This window comes from Bufo gargarizans, chromosome 6 (assembly GCF_014858855.1).
Source record: "Bufo gargarizans isolate SCDJY-AF-19 chromosome 6, ASM1485885v1, whole genome shotgun sequence".
NCBI classification, from domain to species: Eukaryota; Metazoa; Chordata; class Amphibia; order Anura; family Bufonidae; genus Bufo; species Bufo gargarizans.
Window position 1 is genome coordinate 114,101,702 of NC_058085.1, and position 27,500 is coordinate 114,129,201.

General features: G+C 38.9%; 2 protein-coding genes across 8 annotated transcripts in view; both read left to right on the forward strand.

The window, feature by feature from the left end:
- HOXB3 (homeobox B3) overlaps nucleotides 1-22,544 on the forward strand; it is a 43,581-nt gene extending 21,037 nt beyond the window's left edge. For 3 of the 6 annotated variants that reach the window (XM_044299257.1, XM_044299258.1, XM_044299259.1), the window contains exons 2-5: nucleotides 820-1,007; nucleotides 13,473-13,533; nucleotides 18,191-18,732; nucleotides 19,897-22,544. In XM_044299257.1, coding sequence (XP_044155192.1) covers nucleotides 18,309-18,732; nucleotides 19,897-20,642 — 1,170 coding nt within the window. In that variant the 5' untranslated portion in view covers nucleotides 820-1,007; nucleotides 13,473-13,533; nucleotides 18,191-18,308 and the 3' untranslated portion in view covers nucleotides 20,643-22,544. Of the gene's footprint in view, nucleotides 1-819; nucleotides 1,008-6,297; nucleotides 6,754-10,544; nucleotides 12,314-13,472; nucleotides 13,534-15,248; nucleotides 15,972-18,190; nucleotides 18,733-19,896 lie in introns of those variants that run through there. The other 3 variants (XM_044299260.1, XM_044299263.1, XM_044299264.1) reach the window with 3 other exon arrangements.
- Nucleotides 22,545-24,671: 2,127 nt separating this feature from the next.
- Nucleotides 24,672-26,981, forward strand: HOXB2 (homeobox B2). 2 transcript variants are annotated; one of them, XM_044299266.1, is made up of 3 exons: nucleotides 24,672-24,806; nucleotides 24,931-25,301; nucleotides 25,903-26,981. In XM_044299266.1, the coding sequence occupies exons 2-3, from the start codon at nucleotides 24,938-24,940 to the stop codon at nucleotides 26,541-26,543; spliced, it is 1,005 nt and encodes a 334-aa protein (XP_044155201.1). In that variant the 5' UTR covers nucleotides 24,672-24,806; nucleotides 24,931-24,937; the 3' UTR covers nucleotides 26,544-26,981. The 2 variants fall into 2 exon arrangements, with proteins under 2 accessions (XP_044155201.1, XP_044155200.1); XM_044299265.1 differs by having other exon boundaries at nucleotides 24,696-25,301.
- Nucleotides 26,982-27,500: the final 519 nt, after the last annotated feature.

A 27,500-nucleotide genomic window follows, 5' to 3' on the forward strand; every position in this document is an offset into this window, starting at 1 on the left:
CTCTGTATTTATCTATTATTTATCAAAAATAGATATAGATATTTCATACCAAACTGTAAAGAAGTCTACTTCTGTGAATGTACACACACCTACAGATTCTTTAAAAAAAAAATTAAATCCAGTAATCAGAAATATAGTAAACATTTAGTATAAATAGTAATGACAATACCAATGTTTATTATAATATAATGAATGTCTAGCATAGATGGCAAATAATAATAATAATAATAATAATAATAATAATAATAATAATAATAATAATATATAAATATTATGATTATTATTATTATTAGTATGTTCTGGGTCAAAATACCTGTATATTATGCCCAGTAAAAATCTAACATAAATAGTTATGTGCATATGTCTTATTTTTTTATTTTATTTTTTTACTTATCTGTTCATTGCAGATCGACCTTCATAAATATTTAAATGATCATACAATTTAACTAAATGAATCTAGAATTATTTTAAGGGCTAAGCTTTGTAAAAAAAAAAAAAAAAAAAAAGCGCCTCTGGAAATAAACTAAAAAATAAATTTGCAATTTTCCCAGCCCTGTAGCCTGCAATTATTTAAGTGAAAGAAAGCGTACATCTGGCGCAGCCCCTCAATATATTTCCCATTTTCTCCCCTCTGAGAATGAAATAAAAGATGGTCTTTCAGAGCAGCAGAATGGCCAGTGGACACCTCTTTCTGTTGAATGTGAGGTTCACAACCATTATTTGTAGACAGAGTCTAAGAAAAATGTGAGAATTATGCAGAAAAATCATTAATCACTAGAAAAAAAAAAATCCTTACCCTGTGTCTTTGTTATTGAACAGCAAATCTGTGTGGACCTTCTGTTGGGGGAGAGAGAGAAAAAAAAAGGTGAAGGCGTCCCTGGATCCTCAAGAGAGTCACAAGTGCAACCAGGGATTTTTTTTTCTCTTCTTTTTACACTTTGGAAAAAGTTCTGCAAACATGGCCTGGAAATTAGAAGTTGTGAGAGCAGATTCCAGGATCGCTCAAGGTAACATAGCTCTGTCAGGCTGCTGCATTTTATGACTTTATTACCTCCTGTCACTTGTGTGTCTCTAAACAAAAACCCCTTTTGAAGTCTCTTTGATCCCCAGCAAAATATATCAGAAGAAAGTTGTGTTTCTATCTTGTGCCTGTCTTTAATTCATCTATAGTGTGGGGCAGAATATTAATGCAGGCAATGGTTGTCTGGTATCCTGGTGCCACCAATGACTCTCTGTGCCATGATGTGTATTAAAATGGTTTTATTAATATTGTATGTCTACGACATTGAATACCATTTACCGCTTCCCTTATGGTTATAGTATCTTCAATGGTGTGTAGATTATATTCTCCTTATTAGATCTATCTAGCTATAATCTATCTGATATATATATATATATATATATATATATATACATACCAATAGCAAGGGGAAAGAATGTGGAATGGAATGAGCTGTGGGTTCATCTGCAGGGCAAACCAGTGTGATGAACAGATCGTGACCCAGGAAGCCCTGTGACCTCTGAGAGCCCGGACAGTGCAGTGGTTAACATCTCCTTCAAGGCTCACACAACTCAAACCTAAGCTCAGAAATATCTCCAGAGAGGCGATCGGTTCCTATGTGTGTGCTGCCTGGGGGCATTCTTCATATCTGATATATGTCTTTTGATCTCCCTGTTTTTACTAATATGCTACAATACAAAACAAGCAAGTAGCTGTGGATTAAGCGCTGGTGTGCACAGCAAACAAGAATAACTGTGATCCTCTTGTGTTCTGTACACAAAGCGCCATTTGCACCTTACTTGCAGGGTGCCAGGTTTTGTATTCACAGGGCCTGGTGCACAGAGCGACTGGAGATAAGATGAGAGTATGGAGCTAATGGTTCTGACAGCTTCTAGCTCAGTATTTCTGTATGTTTTGTCTTTGTTTTTGTTTTGTTTACTTGTGTGATATTTCCCTTTTTCACTCCTCCCTTTTTGTACTTTCTATACATTGCTCCACATTGGAGATGCAAATAATGAGCCTTAATATGTATTTCCTATGAATGTAAAAGATCCATATTTTTTTTAGGGATCCCAGACTCTTTTGACTTCTATGAGGGAGCTCTTGGCCACCAGCTGATGTGCTGCTGCACATTAAGTGATGTGGACTGTGGACATATAGTCATGACATCACAAGGATGCTTGCATTACTCCATTGGTTTCATGCATATGGAGCAAATAGAAATGTATATGAACTCAAAATGTGGGTTTTAGGCTACATGCATCAAGCGTATGTGTTTTGTCGTCCGCAAATTGTGGATCCGCAAAAAAAAAAAAAAAGGATGACATCTATATGCCATTTTTTTGGGGGGCGGATCCATTGTAACAATGCCTAAAACGGACAAGAATAGGACATGTTCTATTTTTTTTGCGGGGCTACGGAACGGACATACTTTTTTTTGCGGACCCATTGAAATGAATGGGTTCGCATCCTATCCGCAAAAAAAATCATAAACACGGAAACAAAATACGTTTGTGTGCATGAGGCCTTATTTATCAGGCCTCATGAAGACTCAGTACTAATACACCAACCCTACAGTGGAGATGTGCATTGCCCCATTGCCTATGGCCCCATCCACAGAGGTTTTGTCACAGTAAGGCCTTGTGCACACGGCCGTTGTTTGGGTCCGCATCCGAGCCGCCGTTTTCGCGGCTCGGATGCGGACCCATTCACTTCAATGGGGCCGCAAAAGATATGGACAGCACTCCGTGTGATGTCCGCATCCGTTGCACCGTTCCGTGGCCCCGCAAAAAAATATATAGCATGTCCTATTCTTGTCCGTTTTGCGGACAAGAATAGGCATGTCTACAATGGGCCGCCTGTTCTGTTCCACAAATTGCGGAAGGCACACGGGCGGCTTCCGTTTTTTGCAGATCCGCGGTTTGCAAAAAACGGCACGGTCGTGTGCATGTAGCCTAAAGTGTAAATAGTTGTATGTTAAAAAAAGTTATAATGTATATATTAAACAAGCATTGACTCACATTAGAATACTTTGGTCGGTAGAAAATATTAGTATATTTTACATATTGTTTTAACTAAAAAAGTGCAGTGGAAGGGACATAAGGCCTCAGACACTGTGTGCAGTAGGCTTCATGGTGACACCATACAATGCTCTGTCTGGTGACATGCACAGAGCTATTTCCACATAGAGGCTTTGCTTCTAGAATAGACTAGCTCTGTGCATATAACTTACAAAGTAGCATATGATGCCACCGTTTTTTCCCCTTAAAGGAGCAACAGCTCTGTACAAAACTGAGCCATAATACAAGTTTGTGCATGAGGCTGAACACTGGCTCAATGGGAAAAGCAAAATAACTGCATGCAAACAGCAGAGGAGGTGCAATATGGAAATGTATTGTGCTTAACCATATTGATGGTTATCCAATGCATCTAGGTAGCCATAGGCCCCTTTCACATAAGCGAGTTTTCCGCGCGGGTGCAATGCGTGACGTAAATGCGTAGCACGCGCACTGAATCCTGACCCATTCATTTCAATGGGTCTGTGTACATAAGCATTTTTTTCATGCATCCAGTTCTATAGCCTGCATTTTTCATGCAGCCCTGGCCCCATAGAAGTCAATGGGATTTCAGTGAAAAACGCATTGCATCCGGAAGCAGGTTTGGATGCAAAGCGTTTTTCCACTGATAGTTGCTAAGAGATGTTGTTTGTAAACCTTCAGTTTTTTATCACGCACGTGAAAAACGCATCAAAACGCATTGCACACGCACGGAAATAACTGAACAAATGAATGTAATCGCAGACAAAACTGACTGAACTTGCTTGCAAAATGGTGCGAGTTTCACTGAATGCATCCAGAGCCAATCTGTCACGCTCCTGTGAAAGAGGGCATACAGTCATGCCCAATGTGTCTAGGGGAGAATACTGCCATATTCTAAATAAAATTGCCAAATTTAGAATATTTTGCCAAATTCTGAATCTTTACTGATTTGGTACAAACCGCAAATTATTTTTTGTGTATGAGCCCTAAGGCCTCTTTCACACGAACAATACGGATTAGGTCCGGATGCGTTCACGGTGCGTTCAGTGAAACTCGCACCATTTAGCAAGCAAGTTCAGTTGTTAAGTTTTTTCCACGCAATGCAATCCGTTTTGATGTGTTTTTCACACGCGTGAGAAAAAACTGAAAGTTTACAAACAACATCTCCCAGCAGCCATCAGTAAAAAAAAATGCATCGCACCCGCACTTGCTTGTGGATGCAATGCGTTTTTTCACGCAGCCCCATTCACTTCTATGGGGCCAGGGCTGCGTGAAAATCGCTGAATATAGAACATGCTGCGTTTTTCACGCAACACAGAACTGATTCGTGAGAAAAACGCTCATGTACACAGACCCATTGAAATTAATGGCTCAGGATTCAGTGTGGGTGCTATGTGTTCACGTCATGCATTGCACCCAGCGCTGAAAACTCGCTCGTGTGAAAAGGGTCCTAGTGGGAAAAAAAGGGCTTATTAACCGTTGTGTGGTGAAATGAGAAAATTACAGACTTTTTTGGGTTGTTTTAATTTCCTTTTTATTTATTTATTTGATCTAACAGTATGTCAGACAGAGAAGTGCCAGGCCCTCCCTAGTGTAAAAGGGGCCTAAACGTGTAGATGCATGTGCTTGCATTTGCATTTTAGATTAATGCCTATACATTAATCTAATAATATGTTGCAATTTTATTCAGTTAATTTTATAGACAAATGGATGGGCAATAGATGCCATAGATACATAGATAAATAGATAATAGATAGATTATATACCTTATGTAATCATACATTTGGATACATATACATTCAAGAATTTTATAGCACATATTTAGTCCTGGTAATATTCGGCAATATAAATGATTTATTTAAAAGGGATAAAAAACTACTTGAGCGTGTGTTCAGTGGGGGTGTGCTGGCAAAGATAGTCAGGATGAATTGCAGGGATAGCTTCACCATTGTTCTGCAGTGAGGGCTGACACTCGGAGATTTCTCCCAGTCTGTGCCCTCAATGACAGATTTATGATACCCAATAAAACTGGCTTGTTTAAATCCCTAAATCAATCCCTGCGCTCATTATATAAACTTTACCTTTTATCTGCCTAAAATGCTTTGAAGCTCTCACCCAGATGTCTGGCTTTGTGGCCTCTTTCTTTCCTTTTTTTTAGGTGTGTGTGTGTGGGGGGGGGGGGGGGGGGGGGGGGTAATATCCATACAGGAAAAACAAATGTTTTCTCTTCTTCAGCATCAACCATTGGATATTGTATGTTCTCATTTTCTCAATAAATGGATGGATGGATGGATAGATAGGTACATAGATACTAAGATAGATAGATAGATAGATAGATAGATAGATAGATAGATAGATAAATAGACAGCGGTGGATGGATGGATAGATAGATACTAAATAGATAGATAGATAGATAGATAGATAGATAGATACTAAATAGATAAATAGATGATAGCTAGATAGGTGGGTGGATGGATGGATAGATAAATAGACAGATATGATATCGATAGATAGATAGATAGATAGATAGATAGATAGATAGATAATATGATATAGCTAGATATATACTAGATAGATAGATAGATAGATAGATAGATAGACAATGTGATATAGATAAATAGATAGGCAGATATGATATAGATAGATAAATAGATAGATATATAGATATATACTAGATAGATAGTTGGATAGATAGATAGATAGATAGATAGATAGATAGATAAATAGACAGTGGTGGGTGGATGGATAGATAGACATATATGATATAGATAGATACTAAATAGATAGATAGATAGATAGATAGATAGATAGATAGATAGATAGATAGATAGATACTAAATAGATAAATAGATGATAGCTAGATAGGTGGGTGGATAGATAAATAGACAGATATGATATCTATCGATAGATAGATAGATAATATGATATAGCTAGATATATACTAGATAGATAGCGGGATAGATAGATAGATAGATAGATAGATAGATAGATAGACAATGTGATATAGATAAATAGATAGGCAAATATGATATAGATAGATATATAGATATATACTAGATAGATAGTTGGATAGATAGATAGATAGATAGATAGATAGATAGATAGATAGACAATGTGATATAGATAAATAGATAGGCAGATATGATATAGATAGATATATACTAGATAGATAGATAGATAGATAGATAGGTAGACAGTGTGATATAGATAAATAGATAGGCAGATATGATATAGATAGATATATACTAGATAGATAGTTGGATAGATAGATAGATAGGCAGATATGATATAGATAGATAATATATCGATAGGTAACATTGACTGTTGCAGATATATTGCAAAACATGTTGTGATTTCTTTACCACAATGTCACCCTCACGCAGTACAATGAACACACTACTCCTATATACCACATCCCAGCTCCTAGCATAGAAGACCCTGGTGTTTTTGTGGAAGGTCATAGTGGTCCTCTGTGTATGGAAGTGAGACCCCCTCCTCCCCTGTCACGTGATTCATTAAATAATTAATGCAGAGGTTGCAGGATAGATATGTATTCGTCAGGAAAATCGCAGACATGGTCTCCTTGTGTCTGACGTGAAATTCAACTGTCCTTAAAGAACAGCCTATAGCAGATCCAGAGAAGGAGAGGAGAGAGGGAGAGGAGAGGCTGGCATCAAGGAGCGGGATCGGAGCCACACCGGGGGCTGGATCAGTGTAAGTAGCGGGGATTCCCTCTGTCTGTCTGTGTCCATGTAAATTTATTGGGTCTTATTAATGTTATTGTCGTAAATGGTGACAAATAGTAATCTTCATTTCCTGCCATCCGTCCTGACTCGCAGCTATGTGTGTTTATACCCACAGAGCCGATCAGACAGGGTTTTAAGGTTTATTCCCATACAATGCCCTTGATTTATGACAATAGGGTGTCAGCGCGGTGCATTGTGTGTTTGTGGGAGAGTTGTGTTGTTTATGATGCTGTCCGCACTGAATCATTTCTCAGGATCAGCCTCTGATGAGAATCTCAGCTTTCTCTCCACTCCTATCCAGCAGCATACCCTGCCACTTAAAGGGACATGGCTGGCCTGGGGTCTGGTAACTGCAGCTATGCAAGGGGGATGTCATGTGTCCTAAAAGAAAGCTTAAAACACTTTCATCCACAGACACAACACACAGGAAGAATAAGCAGCTCTGCTTGTGTGGAGGGGACTGTGGATAAAGGGGGTCTCAGGTACCAGCATGTAACCATACACTGCCCGATGTCTGTCACTACCTGCTCCATACAAATACAAGCACTATTCCATTCTTCACAATGAAATCCTGACTGAGCTAGACACACAGGCAGCCAGGGACAGGTGAGGAGATGTATAAGGGCTGCATGCCATTCAGCATAGGTACCATATACTAGTAATAACCAAAGGCAGTCATTTCAGGATACTATGGAGCTTGGATTGCGCATATATAGCTTTACACCTCCTAAAATCTCCTTAAAGATCATTAAAATATATTCTGGTAGTTGAGAGGAAACGCTGACTATCTATCTATCTATCTATCTATCTATCTATCTATTTGTCTATCTATCTATTTGTCTATCTATCTATCTATCTATCTATCTATCTATCTTTTATCTATCTATCTATTTATCTATCTTATATCTATCTATCTTTTATCCATCTGTCTACCTGTCTATCTATCTATCTATCTATCTATCTATCTATCTATCTATCTATCTCTTTTATCTGTCTATCTAGCTATCTATCTATTTATTTATTTATCTATCTATTTATTATCTATCTAGCTATCTTTTATCTATATTTTATCTAACTTTTATCTATCTGTCTATCTATATCTATCTATCTATCTATCTTTTATCTGTCTATATGTCATATCTATCTCTATCTACTATCTATATATCTATTTTTATCTATCTCTAAGTATATCGCTTTTTATCTACTTATATCTCTAGATAATACCTCTATTATCTATCTATCTATTTATCTAGCTATCTGTCTATCTCTAGTTATAATGCTCAACATCTATCTACCTATTATCTGAAGATATATAATATATATATATATATATATATATATATATATATATATATATATAGCATTTGTGATTAAATCTCAGGTTCTCCCAATACACAGATGTATACTCAATCATATGTACACACGATAAGCAGCTTTTTACAGAACACTCCTAAATGTCGGTGTCTTTATTGTATTAGGAGAGTATACATTTGTTGTTGTTTTTTGTTTTTTGCTTGTCCTGAAGGAATTCATATTTTTATTACTACTACTATGGTATTGCAGTATTGTTAATTGTTATTGTATTGTTAAGAATGATACTTACTATGGGAAGTCATATAGGGAGCAATATTATTGATTAAAGTAACAGAAAACATTGAATAGAAAGTCAAAAGAGAGAACAGAACGGTGTGGAGGAAGACAAGAAAGTGAGCAGGGGTATGGGATGTGAGGAGTCTGGTAGGAATGACCAAGTATATAGTATATAAAATGTTGTAAGTAAATAAGAATTTAAAAAAAGAACATGATATTGAGTAATACTGAGATAAACAGAAGGGTGAGCATGGGGCACACAGGAAAAGTGAGAATTTTTATAGAGAATTCCCTGTGCTGTTGGCTTTGTGTAGTGCTTTATATAGTATACTACCATGCGTTTTATATGTGGGCTGGTGGTTGTGATGCTGAGTGTACAAAGTGATTAATATATTTTTGGGAGGGGGCGGGGACAATTGGACAACGGATGTTGTCTGCTTCGATTTTATTTTGAACTTTTGGATCCTAACTTAAATATATAATGATTCTTCAGCCCATGGAAATATCATTAAAAACTCTAATGTGAACGCCACCTTAATGTGGTCTTGCATGGTCTGTGGCTATTGTAGGGTTTTGTGTATGTGAACCTGTAGTGTATGCCATCTGCATTGACTGTATTTACATCTCTTTAAGACATATGCATGGTAGTCTAAAGTTTGGAAAAAATACATCTTTTTTGCTGAAAACAAATAATTTTTTGTTCAGATGTACACTGCATGAAGGATCTATCCACAAAAGCATGCACAGAGTCTAATTCCTATCAGAATGCAAGTTATATGGTGGATGTGTGGGTGCACAATGTTTTATGTAGTCAATATGAAGGAGCTAGGAATGCAAGTGAGTATATATTGTAGAAATGTATATCTATAGTATGTACAGTGAAAACAGATCCATTGTGTTGTGGACGCAAGTCTGAGTGTGTGTGTAGTGTATACAATGTGGGATCAAATGTGTGTTTTGAGTTGTGACACATGGCACATCAGTGTAGGTGTATTTTATATCTGTTTTGTTAAAGTGTGTCTATAGCATATAAATTATCTGATGGGTTTGATATGGTGTGTGCATGTTCACACTAGCATACTGATGTCCATGTTTTCATGACTGATATGACAAACCCATAGACCCTAAGAGATCCTAATATGGGTGTATTTGACTAGAGCCATGCCAGTTATGACAAATTTTATAGGAACTTATATTCTTTCCATGTCCATTCCGTTTTTTGCAGACCATATACAGACCCATTCATTTCAATGGATCAGAAAAAAACCAAAAATAAATAGAACATGTCCTATTATTTTCCCTTATGCTGCAGATAGCAGCATAAAGACTGACAAAACCCCAAAGCATACACAACACATAAATGAACAGTATATAATATCTTAGGGTGTCTTTTGTCTGTTAGGTTTTCAGATTTTTTTTAAATGTTGGTGCAGTAGATTATTCTTGTTTTTAAAGAGCAAGGCAAACTGGATGGAAGAAAACCATGACACCAGTTGGAACATAGTAAAAAAAGCACTTGCATTATTTATTTATTTATTTATGAAAACAACTGATAGTGGAAGATTAGTCCACAGATTCTGCCAATTTCTACTTCAACAACCACAACCAAAGACATGTTGGAAAAAGTGGTTATGTGTGTTTTGGTGGTTTATGCCTTTCGGGAGTATGTGTGTGTATTTGTGTCTACATTTTTGTGATGTGCATACAGCTGTATGCACTCTTTCCTCTCTCAAGGAAGCATGTGGTTCTTACATTTGTAATTCCTGTGTTTCCAATTACATACAGCATTTCCGTTACATTTGTCACCTCCTTAGCTTTTGGCAAAGGTACAACAAACGGATTTAGAATAGCATAGCGCTAATGTGAGGAAAAGAGGGAGTCCTGGTTAATGTTTGATTTACAAGTGCCAAACACAATAGGCCCCTTCTACTTCCAAGAAGAACACAGAGAGCCCGATGTCTGTATGTCTGTCTATCTATCCATTTATTAATCTATTATATATACATATCAATCTATCTATCTAACTATAATCTATCAATTTTAATATATATATATATATATATATATATATATACATATCAATCAATCAATCAATTTATCTGTTCATCTATTTTATTATAAATGTATCTATCGGTAAAAACTGAAGCAAAAATGTACATAATGTATATTTAAAGCTCACCATTTGATCTTTATTCGTATTGAACTGAAATGATGTAAGACCTCTCACGAAATATGAAAGGAACAAATAAAGGAAAGCACATGATCTATTCTATGTTAACAAGGCAACGACATTATATATCTTCTAAAACTTCTGAACATAAACTTGTGAGATTGTGAGTGTACAGAAGCTATTTTTCCACTCTGGTCTCTGATTTCCTGAGGCAAATCAGTACACATGTGTACAAAAATACTACCATACAGCAGGAACATGAAACCGAAGCTTGGTATTTTCGCAGAAAATTGTCTTCCATTAAATTTTCCCTTGCCTCGGAATTATTCTCTTTGCCTCCAGCTAAGTGGAATATTTTTTACCAAGCGGTTCATCTGCTCAGGAATGAAATCTGAGACAAACCACAATGTCCTCAGTGACCTTAATGTAATTGATTTTATCATAAATCATCAAGTTGATGAAGAAACAAAGTTTTCATTGAAGTAAATTGATATTAATGGAGTTTTTTTGTAGGAAATTTAAACTACCTTTGTTGAAGCTGTGTGTGAATCTGCTTTTTTTGTTTCTGCTGAGGACTTTACAGCCTGCTGTAAATATTTCCAGCGAATAAATGTACATTCAGACATCGTTTTATGCTTGATAAGGATACAGTTCAGTCTCTGCGTTATCCACTTATTTCAATGATGATGTGTAACGAGTGTGGTGACTAGTAAGGTTCCAATAATGATCTCCTAATAATGAGACGCCAGAAATTCAATTCAATACTTGTCGCTTCTATGAGATCCAAAATAGTCAGGGCTGTGACCTATGGTTTTAGAGACCTTACAAAGAGTCGACATCACAATAAGAACATAGATACCCTGTTAAACATTAACAGCCACAAAGTCTTCTGGTCTGGTTAAAAATTAACCTCCAAATACAGAAGCAAGAGAAAGATCTTAAAGAAATGTCTGCCACAAAATCAGAGCACTTCAAATTACTATTAACTCCATATATGGTAATTACAAAACTTTTCCCATAAAGTTTAGAGGCTCATAGAAGGAAATATAAGTTCCAAAGCTAGTGAAAAGATTTGGGCAAAATTTAAAAATTCCAAAACTTGACTCTTGTTCACTTTGCTGAGACTCCTGGACCCTGATTTGAAGCCCATCCTATTCTGGAGGACACCATAAACATTATTGGTCTTTAATGATGGCAGATCTCTGGTGGAAGTGAGTGGGATACAGCCAGGAACTGCTCTTGGCTGGGTTCATATGGAGCGTGGGTGTGAGCCAACCCACCTCCCTTTAGACCCTCCAGCAAAGTGCAGAGTCAGGTTATCACAGAGGACTCCAAGCTTCCAGAAGATGCAGAGCTTTGAAGAATAGACCCTTAAAAGAGGCTGGAATTTTATCTACTTTCCTGTCCTCCTCAATCAAATTCCTTGGTTCAGTTCAGTGGACTCAGGCTTTAACCCACCTCAAGACATTGTCCTGGCCCTGGAGATGAATTCCTGGCCCTGGAGATGAATGCAGACAGGCAAAATCGTAGCCAAAGGGACACAACACCCACAAAATTTCTGGCACCCTGATCCTTCAACGATCTTTCTTTTTTTCTGGTCATCGTTGGGGCGATCAGAGCCATCCACGTGATCAATGTGTCGCTCTGCCACCAATCTCATATCACCAGCAATGAGTCCTCTGCAGGAGAGGTGACCTTTGTGGGAGGTTGGGTGAGGCCCTACATGCAACTGCAAGCACTAAAGTGTCTGTAAGCTCATCCACTGAAGGTGAGTTCATGAATGCATATCATTTATAGTCTGATGATTTTATTTATTTTTTAACAATCTTTATTTCAGTAAAGTAATTGAAAAGATGCATACTTTAGTAGTTGTACATAGTTATATGCAGTGGTATAATGCACATATACTGGTTACTTTCCAAAAAACATTATTTTGAGACTTTCTCTCCCCTACTTCCCTTCCTTCCCTTTCCCAAACTCCCCTTCCTCCCTTCTCTCAGCACAGTAGACTATTTTCTAATATTGTCTTAGTGGTATGTTTGGTTCTTCATATTCAATTCATAGAGTGTTATCTGTGGTGTTCTATATGTGGTCTATCCCTACTCTCCTCTTTTGTCCTTAGAACAATACCATTTTACCATCTATCTGGAGTCTACCCAATCTATTGCCTTGTTTTTCTAAGAGATACAATGTTGTTAATTGGAATGGTGCTACTATCATTTATATTTCTTCCTCTGTTGAGAAACTTCCATTAAAAATTTTAGTCTGATGATTTTAATAGCTTTCTAATACAATATTAGTCTTCCTGCTGTCAGGTTCTGTGTGTACAGGGATGTATGATTTTAAAGGTTTTGCTACCCAACTCTTGAAACTGTACAACCTCCTCACAGGCTCAGGAATCAGCTGGTTTTCTCTCTTCATAGGTGATAATTTTTCTCATTAATCTAGTAGGGAAATGAATAATTAACTGGACGTGATGGGTTCTGCAGCCTGGTGCCAGGGCCACGTGTAATAAAGAATATATAGCCACCAGCCTCTGCTTTACTGTGCGGAGGTCGCAGTGATTTGTGATGGTTTTACTCAGGGTATAAATGTGCGCTAATAATATTTAAATACCAGTAACTCACAGGCTGCAGAAACATTATAGAGGAGGTTTGCTATATATCACACCAGTCATTAGAAAACCACGTGCCTGGCCCAGAGGATGAGCACCACTGGGTCATATATCAGAATTCCACCTCTCTTTTCACTATGTGCTTCCAGCAAATGCTGTGCATAGCCTAGTAGGCCTCATCTGTCCCTTCTAGCCTGTTTGTGTATACCCTGCAGTGGCCTATTGGTACATACCAGGAATATTCTACATGTCCCATATGCTGCACTGATTATTTTTAAGTATTTAGTAACTGTGTATCTCCTTAATTCCACAGGCACCTTCTCCTGTCCACTAGTATTAAAGTTTGATATTTATTGGACACGACTATTAATCTGGTAAGTCCAATGAATTAGTAATTAATATAATATTGATGTGGCTGTATGAACACATTTTGTAGGATGTGAGTTAAATGGTAGAAATATCCATATATTTCCAAACTGAAATAAAAAAAATAAAAAAACATGCAAGACCTCAATCAGCCTTATAGGCCATTCAGAGCCAGGAGAGCTTAGTTTATTGTATGTAGGAAATTCTCTCTCAATTATCCTCAGTTCTACTTGGCAATCATTACCAGACTACTCACTCAAGTATGAAATACTTTATACTTATAAGGTGACATACTGATGATGTGTCAGTGACTACTGGTTAGATGAGTTTATAATAAGCTGGGGCAGTCCATACTTCTCTATGGACTTTATATATAGCATTATGGACATTTGGTGCTTTGTATGTATCATAAAGTACTGTACATAAAGTCATGTGATATTCATGTATATACTCACATCAAATATCACTATGTAGGTATGGGGGGAGGGGGTCACATACTACTATATGATATGAAAAGATGGAGAGCAGTGCAAAACAACATGGGCAACACCTCCACTTTTATTTGCACCAGCCAGCAGAATTTGGCCATGAGTTTTAGTTGCACTAGCCAATAGAGAATGGGTTAAGATGTGTGTGGCCTACATTTCTGCCCCTCCCAGGAGTCCCTGCAATTGCTAGTGCTTTTGTTGGTGTAATCTCACCATCCTGCCTAAACAGCATACCTTCAAACATAACCCTGAGGGTGGTGTCACACACTGCTTCTTGTTGATGCTTTTCTGGCAGTTGTTGATGCAACATTTGGAGCCAAAACCAGAAATGAGTTGGAAAGAAATGGGAAATATAGAGGAAGGACTTCTACTTGTCCTTCCCAGCTGGATCCATCCAGTAAATAATAATAATGATAATAAAAAAAAACTCCCATCAAAAACTGCCACAAAGAGATAGAACTTATTGTATGGAATAGTGTTTTTTTATCATTATTATTATTATTATTTTACTTTAAAACATGTAGTACATCCTAATACTAGTAGAAAGACACATCAACCATGCATTTTTATCTATCTTGTTTTTTGTTTTGTTTTTACTTAACATTTTGTACACTTCATGCAGTTCCCCATGAAAAATACCAGGTGAAACACTGCAACAAGATCTATCTATCTATCTATCTATCTATCTATCTATCTATCATATATGTATCTATCTATCTATCTATCCAGCTATACTTATCTATACATATATCTATCCATTTAGTTTTGATCTGAAGTACCATGGGCTCCATTTGACAAGTGCTGGAATGGCCTGCTAAGCTAGGAGATGTTAACTCTAAGCCACCCATTTCTTTATATCAAAGGGAAACTGGAGTAAACTCTTTTTTTTTTTTTGTCCCAGTAAATACTGGTGCTTTAGTGACATGGCCCAGCAGGAAAACAAGCAAGGCCCCCGCTGGGCTCTGCCAGGTGGTGCACACACCTCCCCTGTCATCTAGATACCTCCACACATCCAGTGCTTTAACTCCCTGTAAGCCTGGATTCCTCCCTCTCTAGTGGTAATGAAAGGGTTAGACTCTAGGGAGCGCTATATAGACCTGAAAGAGCTCTCCAGGAACCACTGTCCTCTCTACAAGGAATTATCGCATTTAAGCCTGTGACCTGCATATGGTATATGGCTGACACCCCCTGTACTGGGCCAAATAATGTCCAGAAAAAAAAAAAAAAACAACAACCCTCAGGATCTAAGGAAATATTTACCAGGTCTATTTACCCTAGGTGGATGTGTGATAGCATTAACGTGCATTATATAATGTCTCTCAAGGGAGGGGGGAAAGAACACTGTCCATTAACCCCTGCAATGCCACCTGTGCTTGTCAAGTATTGCTGGGTAAAGCACGGCGTGCCCCAGTGGAGGTGCAGGGGTTAAACGGCAATGGCTGCGAAGACAACTAGATGAAAGAAGGAAGCAAGGAGGCAGCCTAGGTGAGTTGGAGTGGTGTGCGGGCAGAGACTGGCACCTAAGGGAAGGCTCCAGGACTAGGCCTCTGTCCACGTCTGTAATTAGCATAATCCTCAGCGGTGACGCTGTGTTCCCAGCATTAACAGCCGATGACTTGTGGTGTAAAAAGCAAATGGTGATTTTTGGTGTAATTATCTCGTCGCCTGATTGCTGGCAGGCTGGAGGCTGGAGGATGCACGGTGTCTGCGGCTGGAAGGAGCTGAGGAGCTGAGGCCATTGTTAGCAGGGAGAGTAGGGCGGTGTATAGGGCAGCCTTGAAGCTTCTGCCTGTCCATTGAAAGCCCTGAGATTAGCACGGATCTTCTTCCAGCTCTGCCTTCTCCAAGAAGCCTCTCTCCCCCGTGCCCTCATGCTTCTCGCCAGGCTGCCTATTGATTGCTCTGGAAGTGGATGTATATGATGTCTGCTAGTGGTTTGCTCTTCAGAGTCTGCTAAGGTAAGCTGGACCCAAATAGTCTATCAGTGAATGGCGGAGTCTGTGTCCCAGTGATTTATGACCATATGACTGCAATCTCGGTTCAAGAAGAGTTCACAGCTGCCTTTAGCTCCCCTCCGCTCACACACTTTCTCCATTTCTTAGCTACTCATTAAACATCTATTTACTGCAATCTGTTTATGGGAAGGATTGAAATTTCATCTAGCAATACAGAAGCTATATTTCTGTCATACAGACGTGTGGCCAGACAGCCCTTCAAGGTGCTCCCAGCCTGCGCCTATTGTCTTATGCCTTCTCACCCACTAATATTCTCACTTTTATTTCTCATTTGTATTTACTTTTATTGAATGCATTCAATGTAGAATTCTGCATAAAGTCAAATAATGAGTGTGTATGCATGTCTGTCTGTGTGTATGTGTGTGTATGTATATATATATATATATATATATATATATATATATATGTATACCCACACACACTTATTATATATATACACACATACACACACACACACACACTTATTATATATATATATATATATATATATATATATATATATATATATATATAAAACACACTCATTATTTGACTTTGTGTAGAATGCTACATTGTTCCAATTGATAGATTTAGATATAACCCTATAAAAAGTTACATTTCGTCTGCTAAACCATTAGGTTCCTTATACATATACATACATACATATAAATGCCTTAGAAGATGAAGGCAGTGTCAGCTAATTGGAACAACACAGCATTTAATATTTATTATTCAGGTATAGAGTTTTTCTTTAACAATTCCTTGGAGTAAATAATTAGGATTCCGACAAAGATAAATGAGCGACATTTGTGACGTGTGGAGAGATGAGGAGTAAGAGCTGCCCAGACCAGAGAGTCTACCCCTCTCCTCTTCTCCTCTCTGCCTGACATTATTATATGATTCCAAACGTTTTATTATCTCACACAGAACAACTCATGTGGTCACAATATTTAGTGCTGTACAATAACAAGGCCTCCTGTGACAGAGCGGGAACACACTGTACTGCTGTCTGCAACCAAAATCAAATATATGCGTGTAAATATATATTTAAAAAAGTGTGTGTGTGTGTGTATATATATATATATATATATATATATATGTGTGTATATATATATACACACACACACACACACACACACACACACATATGCATATATTACACGCATATATATATATATACATATATTATACACACATTTATATATGCACATATAGATATATATTTCACACATATATATATATATATATATATATATATATATATATATATAACACTACACACTATTTATTTTGCAATATAGACATTTTTCGGCTTTTTTTTCTTCAGTTGGCCAGTAGCTAGATATTAAGATTTCTGTGTGCATATTATTGTATGTATTGGATATTTCCTTATGCCAGTATACTATAATTTATAACCTATATACTCATAGATAATCTATAATGTATTGTGAACTTTAATTCTTTAGTCCTTTAGTCTTGTATATTGAATGTATAATGTACTGAAAAGGATATTTAAAAAAGAAAATGCAGCTAAAGATGTTTGGACTACAAAGAAAGATTCAGTGGTGTTTTGTGTGTGTGTGTGCTGGTGAGGAATAAAAGGAATTGTGGAGCTGTTTGAGGTCTCCTGGTTGCTCGATTGACCCTCATACATCATAGCACTGGGCTGAGGACAGCAGCTATTATCCTGGATTCTTCTGCCATAGATGAAGGTTCCAGGCGCAGGCAGCTTTGCTAGTTTTTCTGGTTTTAGGGATATTTTTATTTGGCAAATAACGAAAGATAAAGAGACAAGGAGAGTTTAAATGTTTATTATGCAAGATTTAGGAATGTATCTGGTAGCCCCAGCATTGTGGAGTGAAAGATTTCTTTTCAGCTCAGGTACATAGTTCTTTGGATGAAATGATGCATTTTACTGATCTTCAGGATTAGAAGCTGCTGGTATAAATGATGTGATTCTAGCCATTCATGAGGATCCTACCATCTCTCAGTTTATATTCGCTCATTATAAATTGTGAAGAAATAATTTGCCGATATTGATACAAATCACACGAAATAACTATAATATAATTATAATATTATTTCCATATATTTCGATTACAGATAGGCTTTGGTTTATGGGAAATGGTTTGCAGCCTTCAGAACAGACTATAAATGTGTGCACTGTGGTTTTGTTCTTGTAGGTTGCCTTCAGCAAACACAAAGGATATTCGTGCCAGGTGACTGCGGGGTGCCAATGTTATTCTGTAAGGGTGGGGACACCCTCCGAGTAGGTGACAACACGTTTTGGGGATCCAGGAGATGCAGAAAGCATCCTACTATGACAACCCCACTCTCTTTGGAGGCTACTCCTACCAGGCAGGCGGTCTGGGTTATGAAGGGCCACAACAGTCTTTTGCGACTTCTTCTCACCTTGACAACGATTTCCAGCGTTCATCTTGCTCCTTGCAATCCCTGGGACACAATGGTCCATTGGCTAAACCTAAAAACATAAACGGAAGCTGCATGCGGCCCAGCCTGGCGCCTGAACACCACCAGGCCTCTTCTCTCTCCCCCCAACCGAATCCCACCGCAGCCCCCAGTAGTAGCAGCAGCGCCCAGTCTGGAGCAAAGTCCTCATCAGTAAAAACACAGGTTCCTTCCAACACAACCAGCAAACAGATCTTCCCATGGATGAAGGAGTCCAGGCAAAACTCCAAACAGAAATCCAGCCCCCCTGCCGCAGGTACAAAAACCACCATACACATATTGCGTCAGTATACCCTATCTCTATTTATTGAGCCGTGCATTGGCACCTGGGAGCAGTCATTTTGTTTTGGGGGAGGGTGACTATAGTGTTCCTCAATGGGATTAGTTTTCAGAAATGCATAAAAACATATTTGCCCCATAATCGCTATTTTATCTCAATTATCTTCCATTAACCTCTACGAACAATGCATATTTTTAATTTGCAAAAGCAGATATTTCCACAAGCTTCACTTTAAAGGTGTAATTACTGCCCTTTTAGTTAATTTTAATACAGTGTGGACAGGTTAAAATTTTTTGTAATATAGGGAAATATGTTTCTTTGTATTAGAAAACAGGAATCTGTCTTCAGTCTTCAGCGTTTTACTGGGCACTGAAGACGCCTGTGTGTAACATACTGAGACTTTCAGTCGTCTTCTGTCACTACTCCAGTCCCTGACTATAGACATGTGTCCTATCACTGCCCCATCACCCTGCCTATCTGACTGGCTTCTTCAGCGCTCTGAACTGAAGACTGAAGACATACTCTTAAGAAGTTTCCTGTTTTCTAATGCAAAGAAACATCTTTCCTTAATAAAGTATATTACATATTTTTTAATACCACTGTCCCTACACAAAATTAAAAATAAACTGAAAGGACAGCTCCACTTTAAAGTGTTTTATGACTACTTCTATACTTTTTGAATAGTTTAATCAGTTGATATAATTGTTTTTATCCATTCTGAGTTACATTTACTAACTTTGTTTATGTCTTTTTTTTTTGGGGGGGGGGGGGGGGGGGTTAACTGAATAATATAACTAATAGAGGGGTAATGCAATGTAATCATTGTATTGTCTATGCTGTACAGTGACAGGAGAATGTGATGCCAGGTACCCCAGGCTGTTCTATGTGTTGTTAGCTATCTGTGAAGAAATAATAATTGAATCATAGATAAAGGTCATAATGCAACTGCCTACACTGCTTGATCAAATCTCCATACAGCAGGGCAGCTTTGGGGGGCAGAGCTCTTAATAAATGCCAGGCTTATGAAGTGCAGACTAATGTGGGAAAGGCCAGGTCTGGGCAAAGCGTGTTAGAGAATTTATTATGGAATGATGCTTTCAATTTCTGAGTGTAGTAATTATCTTTTATTTCATTTTGAAGCGGCAGAGAGCTGCAGTGGTGACAGGAGCCCCCCGGGTTCCTCTGCCTCCAAGAGAGCACGCACGGCCTACACCAGTGCACAGCTTGTGGAGCTGGAGAAGGAGTTTCACTTTAACCGCTACTTGTGCAGACCCAGGAGGGTGGAAATGGCAAATTTGCTCAATCTCAGTGAGAGGCAAATCAAGATCTGGTTCCAGAATCGCAGAATGAAGTATAAGAAGGATCAAAAGGTAAAAGGGATGTCATCATCCTCAGGAGGACCTTCTCCAACTAGCACTCCACCTCTGAGCATGCAATCCTCTGCAGGCTACCTTGGCTCCATGCACTCAATGACTGCAAACTATGAGGCACCTTCCCCACCTCCCTTTAATAACAAACCCCACCAAAATGCCTACTACCAGACCCCAGCAAAAGGTTGTCCTTCCCAACAGAAGTATGGAAACACGGCCCCAGAGTATGACCACCATGGCTTACGAGGGAATGGAGCCAATTATGTCTCTCCTAGTATGCAAGGGAGCCCAGTATATGTTGGGGGGAACTATGTGGATTCCGTGCCAGCACAAGGCCCTTCTATGTATGGTCTTAACCACCTTGCACACCAGCCCAATAACATGGACTATAATGGTGCCCCTTCCCTGCCAACCAGCCAGCATCATGCACCTTGTGAACCCCACCCAACTTATACAGAGCTCTCATCGCATCAACAGGGAAGGATCCAGGAAGCCCCCAAACTGACCCATTTGTGATTCAATGAGGAAATATTTAGACTATAGGGGGCGCTGAGCGAAGACACGGCCTAAGAATCAACAAGAAGCATTTGTGTTGATCTGCTATTGTAATATATATATTTTTTACATTTTATTTTATTTTTTACATTTTAGATGTTACAGGATTCTAATGTGTACTGTAATGTAACTACAATATAATCAATACAAGTGCTTCTGAAGGCTGTGTTGTTGCCTGCTGGGGAATAATGTATTGTTAGTATTATGTTGTATGGAATAATATTGGTCGACATCATTGGCATTTGTTATTCCTATCCACTTGTAGCCCTCTAGCAAGTAGTATAAGAAATATTTTTTTCAAAACCCACTTGGTCAGCAATAGGCTTGGACATATAGTAGATCTGAAAGATCCTGGATCATTTAGTTTGTATACTCCATGTATGCCCATAGCTGATCACATGTTTATTGTTCTGCAAGATCAAGTAACAGGAGGAATATCCCTTTGTCGTGGTAGGAACCTAGGCCTTAAGATCAAAAGAACAATGTGCTATCTAGATCATTGATTTTTTGGTGTCAGTTCTTTGTTAAAATATATTGGTTCCAACAACAAGTTCAATAATTGTGGGCCTTTCCTGAAGGCAAAAAATAAATAAATCTCAGTCTCGTCTTATCGTGAATACAGGGTATATAGTATACTATACTGTACTATACTATACTAGGAGATGTCTGCTCACCAATCTAAGCACAGTGTCTGCTGTCTGTGCGGACATCTCGCTTGCACTTCCAGTTTACAAGGGTGAGAGCAGCCCAGAGGCCCAGCTCATTCAAACCTGGATTGCCAGGCTTGTGTGACCATGGGTAGAAATATTTATTAATGCTGCTTATGGAATCCGTTGATACAAGTATTTTTTCCCCTCAATTTTGTATTATTTATCCAGCATATTAACGTATTTATGAAATTTAAGAAGGAAAAAAAATGTACTTTTTGTATTTTCTTGTTCTAAAGGTTGTGTTTCCCTGTCATCGTAAAATATTGCCTATTTAATTCTAGTATTTTAGAGAGATAGTTTGTTTTCTTGTACTAATGGGTAATGTAACTACTCCTACCGGAGGCATGGGAAGACTCATCCAGCTGTTATTGTCTAGCCATGAATAGGGAGGCTGCACAAAACCCTCTGGAGAACTCTTTGTTCCTTGTAGGCCATTTTATTTGCAAAAAAAAATGTCTGTTATATATATAAAAAAAAAAAAAAAAGAACAATCCTGGAATAAACTTTGTGTTATAAAATCTGCTAGTTCAGTTCTTGGGACAGACTGGGGACAGTTACCAGACACCCTGCACAAGATTCTGTATATGTTTGAATGTACAAGGAATGTCAATGTTTGTTCTTAATTATTTAGCTGTCTGTATGGAATCTTCTCAGGTTAGGGAACATATATGAAAAAGCACAGGCCCAGGTCTTCTGCTGATTGCATTTCTATGGGTTTCTTCTAGGCAAATATATAAAACACGCTGGAAGAGAAGGGGAGGTGGAAACTAATAAATATATATTTAGAGATAGAACCGAAAATGCTGGAAACATATTAGAAGGGATTGAACCATATTTACATGCAGGATCGTTTCTCTTGGACATAACATTAATCTTATGCATAAGCAAGAAGTCGTGATGCTTGTTTGTTCTGGAGACGTAGATAATAATAATAATAATAATAATTATTATTATTATTATTGTTATTATTAACCTTAATATTTATGCCAATATTCAGGTTATATTCAGTCTGGCAATCAGGGAAAACAATGCAGGGATTAACATAATAGAAGAGAGAAATTAAAAATGGGACAACTATGAAAACTAAAACTGCATAACAAAAACAGAGAGGATTCTTGGGATTGTAGAAGGAGAAGGGGAGAGAATGAGAATCTCAGGTACAGCTATAACATTAGGGGAAATATGGGTTCTAGAAGGTAAAACCCTTCACACTAGTACAAATAAACGCATACAGCAGAAAACATGCGGAGACAATTGCTCAGTACAAATGTAACGTTTAATGTACAGAATTTAATGCAAACGAGTCACAGATGACTGTATTCTCCCCACAGTTGTGTAGTCTGGGTCTATCCATGGCAGAAGATATATTCTTGCCTGTTCTTGCTTCAATCCTCATTAAATCGGTGTCAAATGTAATCCTCAAGCAGCACAGACCCAAACCAGTCTGTACAGTAAATTACACGTATTTGGTCTTGGCTGTTACAGAAGAACATTTGAAAAGTCCAGCCCGGCTGACAATGGATCAGTGTGTTCCAGATAAGAGCCTGCGAACTCCTTCCCTGCACAATAGAATGGACGCCATGTTTATCTGCAAGGAAAATGGCGATTCGATGAGGACGGAGGAAAGCATTGTGTGGTCCCAAGCCCCCACAGCTCTGCCAAACCTGCAAGAACATTTGGTTAAAACGGGATCAGAGCAAAGGGAAAAAAATACGGACATGAAATTGACAATAAGGGAACTAGACAAAAAAATATATCCTGGAAAATGATATGTTCCTATGTTCTTTGTCTGTCTGTCTGTATCTATCTATCTATCTATCTATCTATCTATCTATCTCCTATCTATACATCCCTCACATCTATGTTGTATACCTCGAAGCTTATTAGTAGTTGGCTAGTATCTGTGCATTTAGTGCTATGTGCAGCCTTCCTATGTTTCTATTTTCTATCGATTTCTCTCTCTCTCATATCTATCTATCTATCTATCTATCTATCTATCTATCTATCTATCTATGTCCTATCTCTCTCTCTCTCTCTCTCTCTCTCTCTCTCTCTCTCTCTCATATCTATCTATATATGTCCTATCTATCTATCTATCTATCTATCTATCTATCTATCTATATATGTCCTATCTATCTCTCTCATATCTATCCATCTATCTATCAAATGTGTCTTGCATGCTTACATAAATAATATGAATACACAATACACATACAATGCTTACATTTAAATATGTTACACACATAAGCACACAACACATATACACACAAACACACATATGCATACACACAGACACATACACACATTTATATACACATACACACAGACACATATACACATACACACATACACACAGATACATAATCACAAATATACACAGACACATACATACACACACAGATACACATACACACACATACACAGACACATACACACACAGATTCTTACCTCGGGTTTCATGTGTGGCACCAGATGGAGCAGCCTCATCAATACTCTGCACAAATGTATTGGGACCCTAACCCCAGCCACCCCCCACCAAAAAATATACAAAGTATTTTCCACGGGGTCCTGTAAACGCAGCAGGTTTGGTTCCAGGGTGGAAACACTGGCTTCTGCTTTCCATTTTCTGCTCTGAAATATGAGAAGGGTAATCAAGAACTTATATAAAAAATATTACAGAGTCCCTCTGTGCTGTTAATGTGTGAGGCTCCTCTTGTTATGGCCACCTCACCCTCACTGAGCTTTGCCAGGATTCTTCTAACTGTACACCCACCACCCACACAGATTTTTCAGGAACAAAAGTTTCCATGCTACGACCATCACCAGCCCAGCACCGAGCTGCCCAGAGCCTCATTCACACAGACTTTTTTTTATTCGTTCAGATTTTTCAGCCTTCTTTGGGTTTATGCCTCAGTTTCCTGATGAAGATTTTGCTTTGGTTTCTCTGGACGTTCCCCATATTCTTCGTCAGAAAAAGAGGAATTTTGGAGCTGCCACTGGCCCCTTCACACTGGAGATTGATCACCCCTCAGGAATCTGGGACTCTCCAGCCTCTTGACTAGGATTTACTCCTCACTCAGGGTTTCTCACTCTTCTTGGAGATTTCTTTTTGCTCCTACAGTTTTATTAGCTTCTTTTGCTGTGTTTTTAATCCTAAACCTGATGGGGAACACTAATTCCTCTCCAGATGGCCGCCTTCCTGATGCCTTCCCTCCAAGTTCTTCTGTACACACCTCCATACTTCCCCCTCCTGAGACCTATATTGCCAAATAATAAATGCAGAATACATACAGCAGATTTGGGAAGCCCTCACACATTTTATAGGAATTAATTCACAGTGATCATGCACTTTTTTTTTTTCCAGGAGGCCTTCTATTCTATTGGGCAGCTTGAGTCACGTGACCAGGAATTGGCTGTAAGTCGCCCGGGCTCCAGTTTTAATACAGCAGGGTCCCCCCCTACGTCTGATTTATCAGCAATATACAATAATAGGGCCTCGGGAAATATTGGGACCCTAATATTTGCTCTCCCACCCATAGGCTGGCCATGAATTTTGAATTTGAGACTGAGATCGGGTTTATAAACAGCCAGCCTTCGCTTGCAGAGTGCCTGACGTCCTTCCCTGCTGTCCTGGAGACATTTCAAACTTCATCAATCAAGGACTCGACATTAATTCCTCCTCCTTTTGAACAAACAATCCCTAGTCTGAATCCGGGATCCGGCAGCCAGCCCAGGACCAAGAGCCAAAAACGCTCAGATCATGGCCTGGTCCACCAGCCTATCCATCAGCCTGGCCATTTGGCTGCAGAGTTCCCCTGGATGAAAGAAAAGAAATCGGGCAAGAGAAGCAACCAAGGATCTCCTCAAGCTCCCTTGTCAGCCCAGGAGGCTGCAGGAGGCTCCCCGGCAGGTCTGTCTTTTTGGAGAGAGGGGTGTTATTTTGTGTTGTATGTATCATTCATGGCAGGGCTGTATATACAGGATTTGTATGCTGCTGGAACATGTGTACAGGGCAAGGAAGCGGTGGGCGTCTGGGGGGTCGGCAGGGTAGCAGTAGGCGCCTGGGGGGTCCGCTAGTAACCTGAGCCTGGGGTGTCGGCCGTGTAGTAGCAGGATTAGCGGTGTCGGCAGTGCAGTAGTAGATGCCTGGGGGGTCGGCAGTGTAGTAGTAGATGCCTGGGGGGAAGTCAGCGTAGTAGCAGAGGCAGGGGTGTCGGCAGGGTAGTAGCAGAGGCAGGGGTGTCGGCAGGGTAATAGCTAGGGCAGGGGTATTGGCAGGGTAGTAGCAGGGGTAGGGGTGTCGGCAGATTAGTAGCAGGGACATGAGTATTGGCAGAGTAGTAGTAGTAGAAGCCAGCACAATGTAAACTCTAGGCATTTATGAAGATGGCACCAAAAGTCAAAATACCAATTGTAATGTATGGACTTCTTCCAGATGCCTGGAGGTAGAGCTCCATTAGCTAGTGAATTGCTGTACCGCTAGAGGGTTAAACCAGTGATTTTCTCTCCAGAACCGGCCGGGATCCAGGACACCAGCGGCAGCTCCAGGAGGTTAAGGACAGCCTACACCAACACCCAGTTACTGGAGTTAGAGAAGGAATTCCACTTTAATAAGTACCTGTGCAGACCCCGGCGAGTGGAGATTGCGGCTCTACTGGATCTGACCGAGAGACAGGTCAAGGTTTGGTTTCAAAACCGCAGGATGAAGCACAAAAGACAAACGCAACACAAAGACCAGCAGGATGGAGAGCTGACCTTCTCCAATTTAGAAGACTGCGACGATGGGGACGAGAGTCCATCTTATCAGCAAGGATTAGACAGTAACGACTCCTTGAGGGAGACAGACCCTTACACTTCCGAGACCCACAGCACTCAGCCACGTCCTTCAGGCAAAGAATCCGATCCAAGAAGCCCCCTGTATCCAACACCCACAAGTGAGACTGAGGCAGGGGCAGAGGTGGGTTGCATGGACAATGTGCTCTCAGAAAGCGAGGACAATTCCTTATTGTCAGAGCTGACTTTATTCTCTGCAGACTCCTGCCTACACATTTCAGATGGCTCCCTCCATAGTCCCGTCCTCTTCTCCCAGGAAGATATCGACTTTCTCACTAGCACACTTTGCAGCAAAGATCTCCACAATCTAGACTTTTAAGTTGTTATTATTATAATTATTATTGCTATTATTATTATTATTTGGTGGTGTCAGCCTCTGAAACGAGAGGATATCATTTCGATATGTTCCATGTATTTGTTTATTTATTTATTTATTTTCGAACGTCTTCTGAGGTTCTTGTTTATTGTTATTCTCATGCATCTAATTATTTTTTATTTTTTTATTTTGGGATCGACAATTTGAAAATGATCAGGATTAGAAATTAATAATTGGATTTTTCAATGACTTTAGTGACGTCTCAGGAAATCGGAGGTTGGTTTAGATCTATTAGGCCCAAGGCTTAAGTGATAGAGTATTTATTTGAGGTTTATTAGCTATTTTATAATTATTTATTTGACTTTATTTTCATAGATGAAATGTATTTATAATATTCCGTGTGCAGTTTTGACACGTTAATAAAAACACAATTATTCTGAGGCCTTATGTATTTCATTATTTAAATGCCCGATACATAGTGTATACTGTAATGGCCGCTCGACAGCAGATGGTGTAGTTTTTATATATATCACACGTAAATATAATATTCGTAAGTGCACATTTCAATTGACAATAGATTTTTTTACAAGCAATTAAATTTAGATTTATGTCTGATTTGTCGCCAAACAGTCGCACAGCTGATGCATAGAATTCTTTTTAGTGCAAGTGCAGGGATTTTATAGATATGTTCGTCTCATTATTTGGAAGTAAATATTGTATATGAAAATATAACTTTCTTTCAACAAGACACGTCGCCTGTTGTGATGGTGATAATAACTATGGACTCGATATGTACATTTTAAGAATTAGCATTATAAAGGCACAGAGTAGAAGAAGCCAGGAGATGAAAGCTTTCAAAATGGCGCTGCCTGTGGAGGCCTGCAGACAATAAGCTGCCACGCACACACCCTACACACAAATACACACAGAGTATTATATGCCAAGTAAATCACAATCTTT

What these genes read in the sequence shown, in the direction of transcription:
- HOXB2 (XM_044299266.1), top strand. Translation starts at nt 24,938, where the DNA reads ATGAATTTTGAATTTGAGACTGAGATCGGGTTTATAAACAGCCAGCCT. An exon ending in TGCAGGAGGCTCCCCGGCAG is followed by an intron (nt 25,302 to 25,902) that starts GTCTGTCTTTTT and finishes TTTTCTCTCCAG; the next exon opens with AACCGGCCGGGATCCAGGAC.